General features: G+C 45.5%; 1 protein-coding gene and 1 long non-coding RNA gene across 3 annotated transcripts; one reads left to right on the forward strand and one right to left on the reverse strand.

Moving 5' to 3' along the window:
• Positions 1-106: 106 nt before the first annotated feature.
• Positions 107-16268, reverse strand: LOC142971736 (uncharacterized). The gene is made up of 9 exons (XR_012959405.1): positions 13705-16268; positions 12787-13590; positions 8862-12677; positions 7450-7530; positions 6073-6825; positions 5254-5467; positions 4021-5177; positions 3668-3875; positions 107-3177 (listed from the first exon to the last, which is right to left on the reverse strand). It is a non-coding gene; the product is annotated as an uncharacterized LOC142971736 (long non-coding RNA).
• hdlbpb (high density lipoprotein binding protein b) lies at positions 1033-14891 on the forward strand. 2 transcript variants are annotated; one of them, XM_076112367.1, is made up of 28 exons: positions 1033-1127; positions 2410-2489; positions 3385-3486; positions 3708-3859; positions 4036-4251; positions 4928-5134; positions 5265-5480; positions 6309-6515; positions 6727-6834; positions 7429-7533; positions 7834-7912; positions 8286-8425; positions 8559-8663; positions 8751-8864; positions 8949-9035; positions 9196-9327; positions 9979-10197; positions 10352-10573; positions 10687-10905; positions 11081-11222; positions 11411-11538; positions 11645-11749; positions 11979-12113; positions 12222-12365; positions 12516-12695; positions 12814-12930; positions 13087-13242; positions 13488-14891. In XM_076112367.1, the coding sequence occupies exons 3-28, from the start codon at positions 3411-3413 to the stop codon at positions 13578-13580; spliced, it is 3804 nt and encodes a 1267-aa protein (XP_075968482.1). In that variant the 5' UTR covers positions 1033-1127; positions 2410-2489; positions 3385-3410; the 3' UTR covers positions 13581-14891. The 2 variants fall into 2 exon arrangements, with proteins under 2 accessions (XP_075968482.1, XP_075968481.1); XM_076112366.1 differs by having other exon boundaries at positions 8751-9035.
• Positions 16269-16446: the final 178 nt, after the last annotated feature.

Raw genomic sequence — 16446 nt, forward strand, 5'->3', positions numbered from 1 at the left:
ACAAGTGCACAGAAGGAGGTCCCAAACACGTCCCTCCCCTAACCTCTGTATCCCACATTTGTGTCCTACTTCCACCTAGCGCCTTAAACAGGAACAGACAGTCGTGTCGAGTTTATTTTAGATGCTTTATTGTTTTCACTGCCACTCGAGGAGTACAACAATATGTTGGGTTGTAAATGTTCATAATGTTTTAATGGTTCTGCAAATCAAATATATTATTGAAGCCCATTTCTGCCAGGAAAATAAAAGATAAATAGATTAAAAGTAAGACATGAGAAACCCCAAAATATAACCTGCCACTCAAAATGTAGTATCTATCATTCGGGTTCACTATTTCAAAAATTGTCTTCGTATTTAATTTTAGTTATTTACTATATAACATTTCTAATTTAGTAATCCACACTTTGAATCATTAGTGTTGACTTGCCATCATGTCTGACTTTTTTTTTGACTTCATAAGACAAAATCTTTACTTACTATCTCATAACTTTTACTTAGTAACTCACACTTTTGACTCATTATAGAAAGTAAAACTTTTGAATTACAATCTCATAATTTCAACATATTAATCCTAATTTGTACTTTCTATCACATCATTTTCACTTAATCTCTTTTTTTGTTTTACCTACCATGCACATTTTTTATTTATATCATTATATATCATTAACAACTATCATTATAACTATGTTTTCACTACCTGGTGAAATTGGGCTTCTATAATATCTTATTAATTAAAACTATGATTCTCTGACTCCTGTGGAGCCATGTGTGGAGCACACAGGCCACTATGAATGAGAAGTAGACCCGGTCAGTTTGATGAACTCTACACGCTGCAAGGGCTGATAACTTAAAACATTCTTTCACTCATCAATCCACCACATGTGTCTCTTTTACATCTGAAAACAACAGCACAGTGGGTAGAGTGAAATATAAAATCAAGCGGGTCTACTTAAGTTGGATGCTCCTGTTGCGCAAAGATACTGCGGCATTCCCTTTATACTCGGTGAGTCGCAGTGCATGCCGGTATCCCTCCGCCGGCAGAGGAAATGCTCCTAGACCAATCACATCTGTGTTTACACCATCACCTGTCAGACACACATCCTCTGCTATATTTTTCTCTCTGAAAGGTAGGAATTCTGTATTTATTTCAATGTTTCGTTGTTTGTCTAACATGTGAGCACCGTGGATGGACTCGGAGTCTGTGCATGAAGCCGCTCCGACCACAACGAGAAGCTATCTTTGCAAGGTTAGCGCCTCCGGAGCTGCAGAGCTGGAGCTTGGTTCTCTGTCCGCCTGGCTTGGTTTTTTTTTAGCCGATTATCAGAAAGTCCTTGCGCTTAATCATCCCCGGCTGAGGTCGGAGCACCGTGCTAGCTTAGCGTAGCGACGTTTGCAAGCCTTTTGCATTTGTTCCCCTTACGTTTGCAGAGGTTACCGTAGCCTTCACAGCTAACGGGACCAGCCGTGCAGCGCATCTTCAAGCTGGAAATGCACCCGATAGTCGGCTACAGAGAGATGCGTGTGCACGGTGCACGGTTTGTATTGATCTCACCGTCTCACGTTATATTTCTTATTTATCCTTAGATAATTGATAGTAGTGGTATTTATTTATTTAGTCACAGCCGCGGCTGAGTTCGCGTTAAACTGTGTTGCATCGAGCCAACTGCTCTTTGTTCCTTTACGTTAAAATGTCTCGCTTTCTGGCAGCTTAATTATGATTTAACTCATTAACACATATTGTTACTGAAATAAAAGTAGCGATACCGTAATGTAAAATAATACAGATTAAAGTGCTGCGTTCAAAATTGTATTATGATTTTTGAAAATGTACCTTAGAATTAATAGCATTAATTAGGAAGTACAATTATTCATTATGTGAGACAATGATATCAATCAGTTACTTAATTGTATAATTGCATTAATTAATATTGCTGCATTAATGTGTAAGTATCTTGTTACTACTTACTATACTTTACGTTTTACTGTAGTATTTGGTTAAGGTGGTGTTATTTCACCATCTGTTTATTAGCTGCACGATTCCATCAAATGGACATATTCCACATGTTATGTGCAACATTTTATACACATTTTTTTCCAAAAGTTAAAACTGTAAAGACTATGTATTAAAAAAAAGAGGGGCGTCATGTTTTTGTTGTTGTTTACCAAGTACAGTACAGAGGTTTGTGTTTTCTTTTACTCTCGAATTTCCTGGACCATTGATTTTGTCAAACTATAAGCGATGAGCAGCGAGATGTGGAGGCGGGAGGGGAGGAGAAAGTAGGTGTAAGGTGCAGTGCAGTGTGGGTGTTCACAGTAATAACCCAGCCTCCGTGCCGTATATACCTGTTTTTGATTTACAGTGTTCGCTTTCACTCTTTTTTTTTCTTCTCTTCCCTCTTGTGCACCCAGGAGCCGAAACACACACTCACACTGAAGCGCCTACGGTAGCCGCTAACTGGACGGACTCTCTGGCAATTGACCTTTTGCAGGTAAGCCTGGCCTCACTTTGTACAATATTATTATACAATACACAAGCTGCTGTTGTTCGATCGGTTCTTACACATCTCTGTTTACTTTTATATGTTAGAAGGGGTAACTTAGCAGTGTCTTTACCAGCACGGTCAGATTTCACATGACAGTTATGATCAAATTACTAACTGGGGATGGATTCGCATACCGGCTCATGAGTGAGAAAAACATCTCGGTTGTCGAAGATATTAAAGCAAAAATATAACGTAAAAATGAGTGATTCCCATAATCTTAGATCATGACTTTATCAGAAATATGAGTAAGAGACGTAAGAGACAGAACCTTAACTTAATTAAAGAATAGTTTTTATGAAGTTCTCATAAACGTGTAGTTTTTAGCATTTTAATGATTTTTATTTTATTGCTGCACCAGCCATCAAATGTAATATCAACCCTAAATCACCGTCTCTGTGTTCTGTGAGCACCCACTGTTGACAAGATGTCGTGAGTTGTGAGTTGAGATGTCAGCAGCAGTTGTTTTTAGACTGAGACGGCTCTTAGTGTCTGGCTTGTGATCGCCCTGTCCCTGAGGCTTTGTGGCACCGTGTGTTTGTCTGAGGCATGCAGAGTGTTGATTGGAGCATCTCAGGTGTAAAGTGCAGCATCGGTGCGGTGGAGTAGATCTCCTGGGGCTTGTGGGAAAGCAACCCTAGAGAATATACAATCAAAGTAGGGAGCAAGAGCAATGTAAGAGAAACAGTTTGAAACAGGTTTCTGTACATCTGATGGCTCTCTGCAGTTGGATCGTCCAGTTATTCCTTTAAAATGAAACTTTATCATAAACATTTCCCCCTCAATAGGTTTGATTTCTTCTTCTTTTTTTGTTCACTCCATCCTTCACACCTCTCTGTTTTAGTGGAAAAGCGGAATACGTCTTGAACTATGAGCTCAGTGGCAGTGTTGACCCCGGAAAGCTTTGCGGAGCATCGCAGTGGCCTCAAGGACCAGGACATGTCAGGTAATACCCGCCCGTCATCCTTTTACCTGTTTTTTTACTTTTGTTAGAAGGCGTTCACCTCAGATCTACACAGATTAACTAACCCCCCCCCCCCCCCCCCCCCTTACTATCTCTCCTTAATTTAAAATACTCCTCCTCTATCCATCCATCCATCCATTCTGTTTTCGTTCTCCATCCTCACCTTCACCTTTGCCTCATTTATCTTTGTCTCTCCTTGCCAGGCTGCGTCCCGGAGGACGAGGCCTACATCCCCACCTACCTGGAGGCCTTCCCTCCGCTGCCGGAGAAGGGGGCACCAGGGGAAAAGACTGGGGAGCCAGCTTCCGCGTGGGGGGGCAAGATCAGGCCCATCAAAGCCTCTGTCATCACCCAGGTCAGGCAGCCACTGACTACATACACCAACAGGCGACATTATACACACAAGTATACGCATACACACGTTATGAGTTATTATAAACACTCAGTTTCGACATGAGCGGTCGATAAGATGCACCAGTTATGGGAAAATAGGCAAATGAGACGCTGCCCTCTCACCTGCTCTGTGCGCAGGTGTTCCACGTGCCCCTGGAGGAGCGTCGCTACAAGGACAACAGCCAGTTCGGGGAGGGCGAGGAGGCCAAAGTGTGCTTGGACATCATGCAGCGGACGGGGGCTCACATTGAGCTGTCGCTGGCCAAAGACCAGGGCCTGTCCATCATGGTCACCGGCAAACTGGAGTCTGTCATGAAGGCCCGCAAGGAAATCGTAGCTCGCCTGCAAACGCAGGTAAATTCACCTTTTTGTTATGCGTTTTAAACTGTTGGGTTGCGGGATACTTAGTGCATGGCGGGGGTGTTTTTAGGGATTATACATTCCTGTGTTTTGGAACCTCACCAAGTCTATCTTCAAGTGACTGAAATATAAAAAGGGTTTTGTCTTAATGGTGAATACTATTGGAGAAATGCCACCGAGTAACAGATGTTTCTTTGAGGAAGAAAAAACGACTCGCGTCACTTAAACTTGATGAATGGGACCAGAGGTTTTGATGAGACATAAAAAATGCCACATCTGTTACTTTTATTGCCGTTCGCTGTTTTTACTTCCTCACAAAAAATGATATATGAGAGTTAGTTCTAGCTGCAGCTTGAAGAATCCTATCTGTGCAGGCAGGCCGGTGTAGGACAAAACAAGTTGAGATGAAAAATAGCCGTCAGCTCCCGACGGTGGCCTTTCTGGGCTTCAGCAGTAAACATGCTGATTCCCGCTTCAATTGGTGCACTGAGATCCACCCGCATTGCTGAACTGCAGTTATTGATACAATAGTGCAGAAAAACAATTCTATATGTTTATGGATATGTCTGACCCCTAACTTTTAAGAAAGATCGACATAATGCTTATGAAAGAAGTTCGGTTTTTGCCTTTTTTCAATGCCAAAGTAAAACTTTTCTCCCGCTCCTCCCAGGCCTCGGCTACGGTCGCCATCCCCAAGGAGCACCATCGCTTTGTCATCGGTAAGAACGGCGAAAAGCTGCAGGACCTGGAGCTGAAGACCGCCACCAAGATTGCTATTCCGCGTCCCGACGACCCCAGCGCCAACATCCGCATCACTGGCACCAAGGAAGGCATCGAGAAGGCCCGCCACGAAATACTTCTGATCTCTGCTGAACAGGTGAGCTGACGGGTCTGAAGGGATCTGTGGAAGATGTGTAGGCCTGGAACCGGAAGATGTTGAAGATTAACGTATATATATGCTCATATATAAATGCCCCCCCCCCCCCTTCCCCTCACCTGCTCGACAGGACAAGCGTGCAGTGGAGCGTCTGTCCCTGGAGAAGGCCTTCCACCCCTTCATCGCCGGCGCCCACAACCGGCTGGTGCAGGAGCTGAGCCAGGAGACGGGCGCCCGCATCAGCATCCCCCCGCCCAGCCTGCCCAAGGACGAGATCGTCATCACCGGGGAGAAGGAGGCGGTCGCCCTGGCGCTCAGCCGCATCCGAGCCATCTACGAAGACAAGGTGTGTTTGATCAGAAAGAAGAGCTCCAACTCACTCACCTGATTGACTTAAGAATTCACAAACTTATCAATGTTCCCATCGCAAGAAGCACTAAAGCAAAACAAACCATGTAAATCAGATTACGGACAAGCCTCACCTGTTTTTTTACGTTCATACCGGCTCTTGTTCTCGAATCAATCAGAGATTTTGTGGATTTTTCAGTAATTTAAGCCAACTTTTAGTCTGTGCTAGACTTAACCTGAATGAGGCTTTATGGCACGACACTGGTTTGCAAATATTCATTTTGTGGTCCTCTTTTTTTTCACCATAGTGTTTGGTGAAGTTACACAAACTGTGTGTTTCTGGAATAAGGAGGTTTTATCGTTGTTTACAACAGTGCTGCTGTCTTATGTTCTACCACACACGATGGAGGAGGTGTGTGTGCCAGATGAATGCTGGCGATAGGCAGGCCGGAGATAATGTGGAGAGAAAATTTGATTTCACCAGAGAGCAACAGGATGAGAATGCTAATGTCATTTAGTGCATATGCGTGAGAGGCAAAAACAAATACATTCTCTTGCTTTCAATCACTCTCCTCTCCCTCTCTGCTCACTTCTTGTTTGCTTCTTTCCTTTTTTTCTTACTGTCGCGTCTCACTCATTACAATTTCCATCTGCTCTGTCCTTCCTGTTTTCTGCCCGTCCTTCCTCTTTCTGTCTCCTGTTGTGGTCCCTTCCATCCCTCACTGTGCTCCTCAATTTACCCACTTCCTCCCGCTGTCCTTCCTCTCACGGCCGTCTTCTTTTCCACGCAACTCACTCATCAATTCTAACCTTCTCCACCCTGCAGAAGAGGAAGACCACCACCATCTCCGTGGAGGTGAAGAAGTCTCAGCATAAGTACATTATAGGTCCGAAGGGCAACACCCTGCAGGAGATCCTGGAGACCACGGGGGTGTCTGTGGAGATGCCTCCTCTGGACTCCGGCTCAGAGACCATCATCCTCAGAGGGGAGCCTGACAAGCTGGGACCGGCGCTCACACAGGTGTACGCAAAGGTGAGGAGAGGAGAGGGTAGATTGAGAGTGCATGCTAATTATCTGTTCGTCACACTAGCCACCCCTCTCACATTACATGTAGTCATTTGATCCATTGTCAATAGAAAATGTGCTGGTGCAGCTCTAATTTCCAGCCAGCTATTTAGAGATTTCCCTGAGGTTGTGAATGTAAGTTGTATTTTAACTTGTAACCCTTTTTGTCCCCGTGCAGGCGAAGAGTGCGATGGTGGTGGAGGTGACCGCTCCGGCCTGGCTGCATCGCTTCATCATCGGCAAGAAAGGACAGAACATCGGGCGGATCACACAGCAGCTACCGCGGGTAAGGAGGAGAGAGAGTCAGAAACCAGGGATAAAACACACTGTCTGCTGCTACATTAATGACGGATGAATAGTTGTCAAAGCCCGGCCCAGAGACTGCAACAAAACAGGAAGACAAGCGAGCTGGCTACTCATAAAAGCTATTTATTTGCCACGAACACAAATGAAACGATGCAACATGTAGGTATCGGTTGTCAGTCGTGAAGTGCATGTATGGGTATGTGTGTGGTAGTGAAAGCACCTGCAACAGACAACCACAAGCAACAGGGACACCTAGTATATGGGAGGAGGTGGGTCGTCACATGTGCACACTATATAGGAGGTGAAGAAGGAAGGGGAACTGTAGAAGTGACAGCAGCATGGCAGAGGACACTGGTAACATAGACCGAGATGTGAGTCAACGCTGGGCGGGTCAGGAGAAGTCACACTTCATCTTTATTTATATGTGTGTGTGTGTGTGTGTGTGTGTGTGTGTGTGTGTGTGTGTGTGTGTGTGTGTGTGTGTGTGTGTGTGTGTGTGTGTGTGTGTGTGTGTGTGTGTGTGTGTGTGTGTGTGTGTGTGTGTGTGTGTGTGTGTGTGTGTGCGTGTGTGTAGGTTCACATAGAGTTTACTGACGGTGAGGAGCGCATCAGTCTGGAGGGGCCAACGGAGGAGGTGGAACAGGCTCAGGCCCAGATACAAGAGATCATCAAGGACCTGGTGAGTACACACACACACACACGTGAACACACACACTCGCAGTACTAAAATCATGAGCCTTTTTTAATATTTTAAACTACATTTTCCATTTATAAATGTGTCTGTTAAATTGTACAGGAAGCTTGATATACATCTGTATTTATGATTAGAGCTGAAATGATCAGTCAACTAATCGATCAGTCAAGTGATATATGTTTAATGTCACTAGATGCTCCTATTCACTCAGATTTGTTTGGGTTCAGTGCTGCAGCTCAGGGAACTAATTTAGTGACAAATCTCCCTCTGCCCCTCTGTGTCCAGCTGGTGAGGATGGACTACACTGAAGTCATCATAGATCAGCGTTTCCACAGACACCTCATCGGAAAGAACGGAGCTAACAGTGAGTACCGGTACACTTCTGTTCAGCTGACCTCAGCAGAAAAAAAACCCATCAACTCTTCTGGGGTTTAGGGTTCAAATGGCAGCTTTTTCATTTGCTGTTTTTTTAAGCCACTGACTCAGTACATTTAACCATTTTTTGGGTTTTATTCTTTTAGTCAGGAGTGTCACATCTTCTGCAAATGACTTGTTTGATGGTCCAATGATAGATTAGGACAACCAGTGAACAGACAAACCTACAGCCATCTTTCATGCCTGTAGTTGTGTTTTTTTTTTAAGCAGCTTTGGGTGAAAAACTTCTTACACATCTGTGAAATTACAACCCTCTCAATTTTTTTCACCCCTCTGTCACACCATCCATCCCTTTACGGCAGTCAATCGGATCAAGGAGCAGTACAAAGTGTCGGTACGAATCCCCCAAGACTCTGAACGAAGTGGCCTGGTCCGGATCGAAGGAGACCCGAAAGGGGTCCAGCTGGCACGCAGAGAGCTCATTGAGATGGTCCAGAGAATGGTGAGAATGGGGTCAAATTTTAGGTTGGTTCATTCATCCTGCTGGTCGGCATAAACCCCCCCCCCAAAGAAAAAGCTCTGTACACAGACTACAAAGTGGCCTGCTCACACCTTTTTTTTTCCCCAATTTCCAGGAAAACGAGCGCACCAAAGACCTGATTGTGGAGCAGAAGTTCCATCGCACAATCATCGGGCAGAAGGGAGAAAAGATTAAAGAAGTTCGAGACAAGTTCCCTGAGGTGAACATTTTCTCCGACCCTTACTGCCCTTTATCTCACCCTTCATCGTTCTAATTTAATTTGAAGTATTATCTCATCTGCTTCTAGGTTATTATCAATTTCCCCGACCCATCGCAGAAGAGTGACACTGTCCAGCTGAGAGGGCCGAAGAACGAGGTGGAGAAATGTGGAAAGTTCCTCCAGAAAATCATTGCCGACCTGGTACGACCCGCCTCGTTCCATCTTTGTCTCCGTCTCTCGAGACTTGACTTCACAGCAGCTTTTTTTTTTCTTCTTCTTTTCCAGATTGAGAACAGCTTCTCGCTCTCTGTTCCCATCTTTAAGCAGTTTCACAAAAACATAATTGGTAAGGGCGGCGCCAACATCAAAAAGGTGAGACTTTGAAGTGGCATTAACTTCAACTCAAGATTTGTAATATTGACCTATATTGAAACCTGTACATTACTGCTCAAATCTGTATTTAGACCGTTGCCAGAAGATATGTTTCATTATGTTAAAGGCAGAAAATAACAGATGTTGTTGACGCCACCAGATCCGCGAAGAGACCAACACCAAGATCGACCTGCCGACAGAGAACAGCAACTCCGAGATGATCGTCATCACAGGCAAGAAGAGCTACTGTGAAGCAGCCAGAGATCGAATCCTCGCCATCCAGAGAGAACTGGTGAGAGATGCAGGACTGTTTTTGTCACTTCCAGGGTTTTTTTGGTCAGAAATACATTTTAGTAAAATCCTAAAATCCGTTTTGTTTTTATACTTTTTCAAGGTGTACTTCCCAGCATTTACCTGAGCTTTCAGTCGTATCTTGCATTCTTCCTCATCAGATGATGAGCATAGGATGTGGTTTAAAGCTCCGGAAGGAGATGCCCAACCGTTAGCCGCAACGTCGTGGTTTGAATTGGACCGGGTACCTATGTTGCATCTCTGTCTGCCTCATTTCCTGCCATTTTTTCCACTATTGCAGGACTTTAACATGTAGATGAACGTATGTTGCATTTAAGCCCTTGCCAGACAAGTTCACACAATGCTGATTTTCGTTGCAAGGAAAAAACTCTCTGTATCGGCGGTGTACTGCAGTTGTGGTGTCTGTGGCGATTTTCCCACGCTGTCGCACTGGTGATGCGTTTTACGTCTACCAGCCAGAGCTAAAGGGGCAGGAAGAGGTCACAGACCATAGTGACAGAGTAGCAGCTAAAGAGTATGGCGGACACCACGGTGGACTATCCAAAGAAGCCCGAGTGGATGCTCCAGATAAAAACATAAGAAAGTCAAAATGTCATCTCCCTGGCTCACATTTCTCTCTTCATCTCTTCAGGCCAATATTAAGGAGACAGAGGTCGCCATCCCTGCCAGGCTGCACAACTCTCTGATCGGCTCCAAGGGCTGCCTCGTGCGCTCCATCATGGAGGACTGCGGCGGCGTCCACATCCATTTCCCCTCCGAGGGCTCCGGCTCGGACAAGGTTACCATCAGAGGGCCTGTCGGTGAGGTGGAGAAGGCCAAGAAACAGCTGCTGCAGCTGGCTGAAGAGAAGGTGGGTGTGGAAAGAAAAGTTTGACGAATGGCTACAAAGAGTTAATGAACACAAAGAGGTGACTTAAAATGAGAGAGAGAAGTGAGTAACCGAAGAGAGGAAGAGAAGAGAGGTGAAATACTGACATCCCTTTCCTGTTCTTTGTCCTCCTCAGCAAGTCAACAACTTCACCGCTGAGCTTCAGGCGAAACCAGAGTACCATAAATTCCTGATCGGCCGCGGAGGGGCCAATATTCGCCGCGTGCGGGACAAAACGGGGGCCCGCATCATCTTCCCGTCGCCGGATGACACCGAGCAGGAACTGATCACCATTGTGGGGAAGGAGGAAGCCGTTCGTCAGGCACAGAAGGAGCTGGAATGTCTCGTCAAAAACCTGGTAATTACTACACTGCACTATTTGTTTTGACGAATGTTCTATTCTTAACCATCCCCTTTTTTCTGTGCTGAAGTGCCTTCCACTCACTACCTTCCTGCTGTCTCCCTCTCCAGGACGACGTGGTGGAGGACAACATGGTAGTAGACGTTCGCCACCACCGCCACTTTGTGTGTCGGAGAGGCCAGGTGCTGCGGGAGCTAGCGGAGGAGTACGGCGGCGTAGCCGTGAGCTTCCCCCGCACGGGAGCAAACAGTCAGCGGGTCACTCTGAAGGGGGCCAAAGACTGTGTGGAGGCCGCCAAGAAATGCATCCAGGAGATCATTGAGGACCTGGTAAGAGTTCATTACAAAACAATTTGCGAACATTTCTCCTGTATATCGATTTTGCCCGAAATAAATATGTAATGGAAGCAATCCTCCCGAGCTCGTGATGTGTCTTTGTTTGCCGTCGGTGCCGTTGTTACCCAGCTGTCTCCCGTCTTCCTCCCTCCCTCTCTCTCTCTTGCAGGAGTCCCAGGTGAGCGTGGAGGTGGCCATCCCTCAGCGCTACCACCGAGCCATCATGGGGCCGAAAGGTTGCCGCATCCAGCTCATCACCAGGGAGCATGAGGTCCAAATAAAGTTCCCGGAGAGAGAAGACAGTACCGCAGGTCAGAAACGTAACACACAAGAGGAGTGCAGCTACGATGCTAACAGTGTTGTTAACACGTTGCCACCACAAAGAAAGCAGAACAATAAGAACCTAGTGCTCTCTGAGTACAGGGATTATGACATCTGGTTTATATATTTGAATCCATAATGTGGCTTTTGATGCATTATATCTGGTGTGAAACTACAGGTCAGGAGGCTCCACCACAGGAAAACGGGGAGGTCAGTCCAGAGGCGGAGTTTGTTGCCCGCAAGTGTGACATCATCACCATCGCTGGGCGTGTGGAGAAATGTGAACTGGCGAAAGCCGCTTTGCTGGTAGGCGGTGCTGGTACTTTAACTGCAGACATTATACTGTCTGTTCTTTTATCCTCTCCATCATCCATTTACTCGATAATAATCCTGTCACTGCTTTCTCCTTCAGGCGCTGGTGCCCATAACGGAGGACGTGGAAGTGTCTTACGAGCTGCATCGCTACATCATCGGCCAGAAGGGCAGCGGCATCAGGAAGATGATGGAGGAATACGAGGTTAGCTTCTACTCAGTGGTGCCATCTTCTGGCCATGTGACCTCTCATACTGCAGATTTAAAAGAAATCTGCGTTTTAAAGCTGTTGGCTGGTTAACGCGCTTAGTTGTTGTGCTACATTTAAGTCGCTATATTGATGAAAGCGTCGGAGTGTAATTAAGGGGATATCTTTGGAAAGAGAAGTCGTCTCTAGTTGACTGCATTTTGTGTGTGTGGTTGTTCGTGTGCAGGTGAACATCTGGGTGCCACAGCCAGAGAAGCAGCTGGATGTGATCAAGGTGACGGGCCTGGTAGCCAACATGGAGCGAGCCAAACAGGGTCTGCTTGACAGAGTCAAAGAACTGCAGGCTGAGCAGGCTGACAGGGTACACACACACACACACACACACAAGACAGCATTTCCTGTCTCCCAATATAATTTATCGTATCATCATAAAAATGCTTGAGGTCTTTGCTGCTCCGTCTCCTTTCAGGCCCTGCGCAGTTTCAAGGTGACCATGTCCGTAGATCCAAAGTTTCATCCCAAGATCATCGGCCGCAAAGGGGCGGTCATCTCTCAGATCAGGAAAGACCACGACGTCAGCATCCAGTTCCCCGACAAAGGAGACGAGCAGCAGGTGTGTGTGTGTGTGTGTTTACATTATTGGCATCGAGCAGTGAGGTTGCAGATTGCCACCAACTGAACATCCCTCTTCTCACCCCGACCTATACGGTGGCCTTCAAGTCTTTTATCTTGAGCTGTTGACACACTCTTCTCATTCCTCCAGGATCTGATCGTGATCTCGGGGTACGAGCGTAACGCGGAGGAGGCGAGTCGAGCCATCCAGCAGCTGGTGGCCGAATGGCAGGAGATGGTGAGCCAAGATGTTCACCTGGACCCGAGGACCCACGCCCGCATCATCGGAGCCCGCGGCAAAGCCATCCGCAAGCTGATGGAGGAGTTCAAGGTTAGATTTTACACACAGTTGCATTTTTACTCGGAGGGGAAAGGTTCTGATTGGTATTATTATATGTTGTTGGATTGCTCTCTATTTGAACCTGTTCTCCTCTTGTTCTTGTGTTCAGGTGGATATCCGGTTCCCTCAGCCCGGCTCCGACGAGCCCGACAAAGTGACGGTGACGGGCCTTCCTGAGACTGTCGACAACGCCATCGACCACCTGCTCAACTTGGAGGAGGAATATGTGAGTTCCCTGAAAACTCTAGTAATCAACACAAAATGTATAAATCCTGTGTTCTCCTGGCGCTAGAAAGTATAAAAGAAGTTCACTGGGTGCCAAGGCAGTTTGAAGAGCAGCTGTCTTCTCCTCTCCTCTCCATCCTTTCTCCACCTCTCTCAGATGCTCAGCGTGACAGAGACGGAGACATTGGCAGCTTACATGAAGCCTCCATCTCGCTATGGAGGGGGAGGAGGAGCAGGAGCTGATGATAGCAGCGGGGGTCCGGCTAAGGGCTTTGTTGTGCGGGACGCCCCCTGGAACGCTGCCGGGAACAAGGTTGGACATGCTGTTGTTTTTTGTTTTAGGGATAGTGGTCCAAAGGAAATAAAATGATCCTTTACTGTATTTATCTCTTACTGAATCTTAATCAGTTGAAAAGAGGAGATGCAGATGCATTAGGGAAGAAGTTAGAAATAGATTGTGGAAAAAGGGGCTGCAACTTTAAAGGAGATGCACTTTGTATTTCATTTAGTGTCTTGCATTGCGTCCAGGTAATTAGTGCAGTCATCTGTTTGTTCCAGGCTCCTGACATGAGCAGCGCGGAGGATTTCCCCACGTTTGGGACCGGCGTGGCCTCGAAGCAAGCGTCCGCCTGGGGTCCCAAGAAGTTCTGAAGTCGCTCATCTGGAGGAAAACAAAACAAAAAAACTTCTGTAAAGTAGACGACAAGAGACAAAACGAATCTCTTATCAAATTGCTGCTCGCCTTCTCTTCAGCCTCCCTTCAAACCCCTCGTACCATCCTCCCACAACCAGCCACAATGAATCCTGGGAGAACAATCCCTTCTTTTTTTCCTGGTCTGTCTCTTCCTCCTAGTACCCCTGGGGGAAGAAAAAAGGAACATTGAGTGCTCTCGTCATAGTTTTTGCTGTTTCTCATCTGCGTCTCGGTTTCACCGCCCCCGGCCGGTCTCGCTGAAATATTTCAAAGACCCTCTTTTCGCCTCTAACTGCTGTACTCTTCCTCGAAGTCAGACCTCAAAATCACCTCACTGCAGTACACTAGAAAAGTTTAAACTCTTCCGATTCTGCTGAATCAGCGAAGAGGCGTCAGAGAGCACTGGGGAAATATCCTGAAGCTTTCAGGGAGGTGGCGGTCGCGCATCCAAGTAACGATAGCTAAAGCTTGGATTTCTAAGCTAAAGAAAAGGGGAGTCTGTGTTCTACCGTGCAAGAAGAGTTCGTAAACAGATTTTAAGGTTCTTTTCCTGTGGTTTTTACAAGGAAGTCACTTGTTGGCTCATCTTTCCAGTCACTTATGTGGTGCAGCAGGTGAGGCAATGAGCTGTGTGTGTGTGTGTGTGTGTGTGTGTGTGTGTGTGTGTGTGTGTGTGTGTGTGTGTGTGTGTGTGTGTGTGTGTGTGTGTGTGTGTGTGTGTGTGTGTGTGTGTGTGTGTGTGTGTGTGTGTGTGTGTGTGTGTGTGTGTGTGTGTGTGTGTGTGTGTGTGTGTGTGTGTGTGTGTGTTGGTGGGTTCAGGAGAGGTTTTCACCCACAAGTGTTTGTAGATCCCCTTTTTATTTATGTCAGAGCTGGGAGAACAAAACAGCTGCTGTAGTCAACACTCTGGAGCAAAAGGTGTTGAAGTCCTGCACCGATTGTACTGAAGGTTCATTTTGTTACCGTTTATTTATTTGAAAAACAAGGAGCCATTTTATTTAATCTACTGTGATCATGCGTTTTTATAAAAGCACTCTGTAGCTTGATGCTTACAATGTTACGTTTGGGACTGAATGTTGTACGTCAGGGTTTGGGAACATGTTGTGATGTGTAAGTGTACAAAGAACTTTTCGCTATTTTTTTAAACTGTGTGAGATTTTGTTGTTGGTTTTTGGCATATTTGGAAGACTGTATGTATGTGTGTGTGTGTGTGCGTGTGTGCATGGAAGTTAAGATGCATATTTGAATGAAGCTGAACCAAACTTTTACTTAGTCTTTGTCCGTTTTGTTTCTCTTCTCAGAACTCATTAAGAGGTTTTTACCCTCTGAGCTCGTCATTAACACTTGGTATTTTTTTGTCAACATCCGCACAATGCTGCTTAAAATCTGTCCCCCCCCCCACAAAACAAACTCAGAATCAATAGCTGCACTTTGGTTTTCTCATACAAGTGCGTTTATTGAGATTTCGTAGCAAAAACCTTTGTTGCCCCTCCTCCTTCCAGTTCTGAGACTTAATGCGTTGTGTCCTGTTTGCTGAATCATACAATTGGCCCAGATTTCAATCCGTTAAATCAAAGCTTTCTTGTGCTTGGAGTCTTTAAGGAATAGTTTAATAAATATAAATAAATATGAGTACAAGCAGAAATGCAAAAAGTGCGTTTGTTTTCTGCAGAAATACAGGGCAGTTTGATGAAATGTTGTTTGTCGAGAAGTAGTTCCAGCAATAGTGAACTCCTCAAACAACACATTGTCCTTTCTACATTTCTGTTCGTGTACGTTTTAAACGAACACGATACAACACGAGAGGGCCAGGAAAAGCTCGGGACCCGATTGGCAGCTCTAAGTTCGACCTTAAACCATACGAAGGAAACTCAGGGTCCAATTAGAGAGTCTAAGCTGGCTACAGATTATTAAACAAAACCGACTATGCAACCCAACAGGATCACACAGCAGATCACCGTCCATGAGTACTCTACTCCACCACTATTATGGTATCATTATAGTTATGTTATTGTGTGACGGCAAACTGGAAATCTATTTGGTTTTTATTGGTTGAACTCTTGGCTGAATCTCTACATTTTTAAATGACTTTGTGTGTGTGTCTTTTCTTAAACTGGCAGGACAGCGCTGCCCCCGGAGCAGCCACTATTTCTGTACAAAACTATGAAAAAACCCAACATTGGCCTTAATGAGTAATTAGTCGACAGCATTTTGGAAAAGGTGTGATTGAGTAAGTATGCAACGCTGCAATAACATGTCAGTGACCGGACTTTTTTCCTACTCTAAATAAAATTCAATGAAAAAAAAACGTACCAAAAGCACCAGTAGGTTGTCTTTTCTTCATGGCATCTGTTTTACAGCCCGTACCAAAGAAACTTTAACCATAGTTCTGTTTATACTGTCTGTCAGGTTGTTCTTATAAATCAGGAAGATATGATTTGTTATGTAACCGCCTGTACAACGCAACATACGGACAACAAATTAAGAACACAATACAAATATAATTGTGCAAAGCAGAACTGGGCCGTGAATATCCCATCTCATCATATTTTTCCACATTTTTTTCTTTCCCTTCAGCCAAACCCTGTAGATCGTCCATCAGTCAGATCACAGCTGCTCGTAGAAGGTAACTGAGCTTCTTCAATTATCATAGTGTCGAAAAAAGTTATAAAAAAGTCATAGTATAGTTACTATACTATGACTTTTTTCGACACGCTATACTACAGTATGTCGAAAAAAGTCATTAAAAAGTCAGAGTATAGCCCTGACCCCCAGAGACCCATTCTCCGGAGTCAGCCAGGTCGTCCTCATGCTTCTCCCGGA

Source organism: Anarhichas minor, unplaced genomic scaffold, assembly GCF_050575085.1.
Source record: "Anarhichas minor isolate MPS153535 unplaced genomic scaffold, ASM5057508v1 ptg000049l, whole genome shotgun sequence".
Taxonomy (NCBI): Eukaryota; Metazoa; Chordata; class Actinopteri; order Perciformes; family Anarhichadidae; genus Anarhichas; species Anarhichas minor.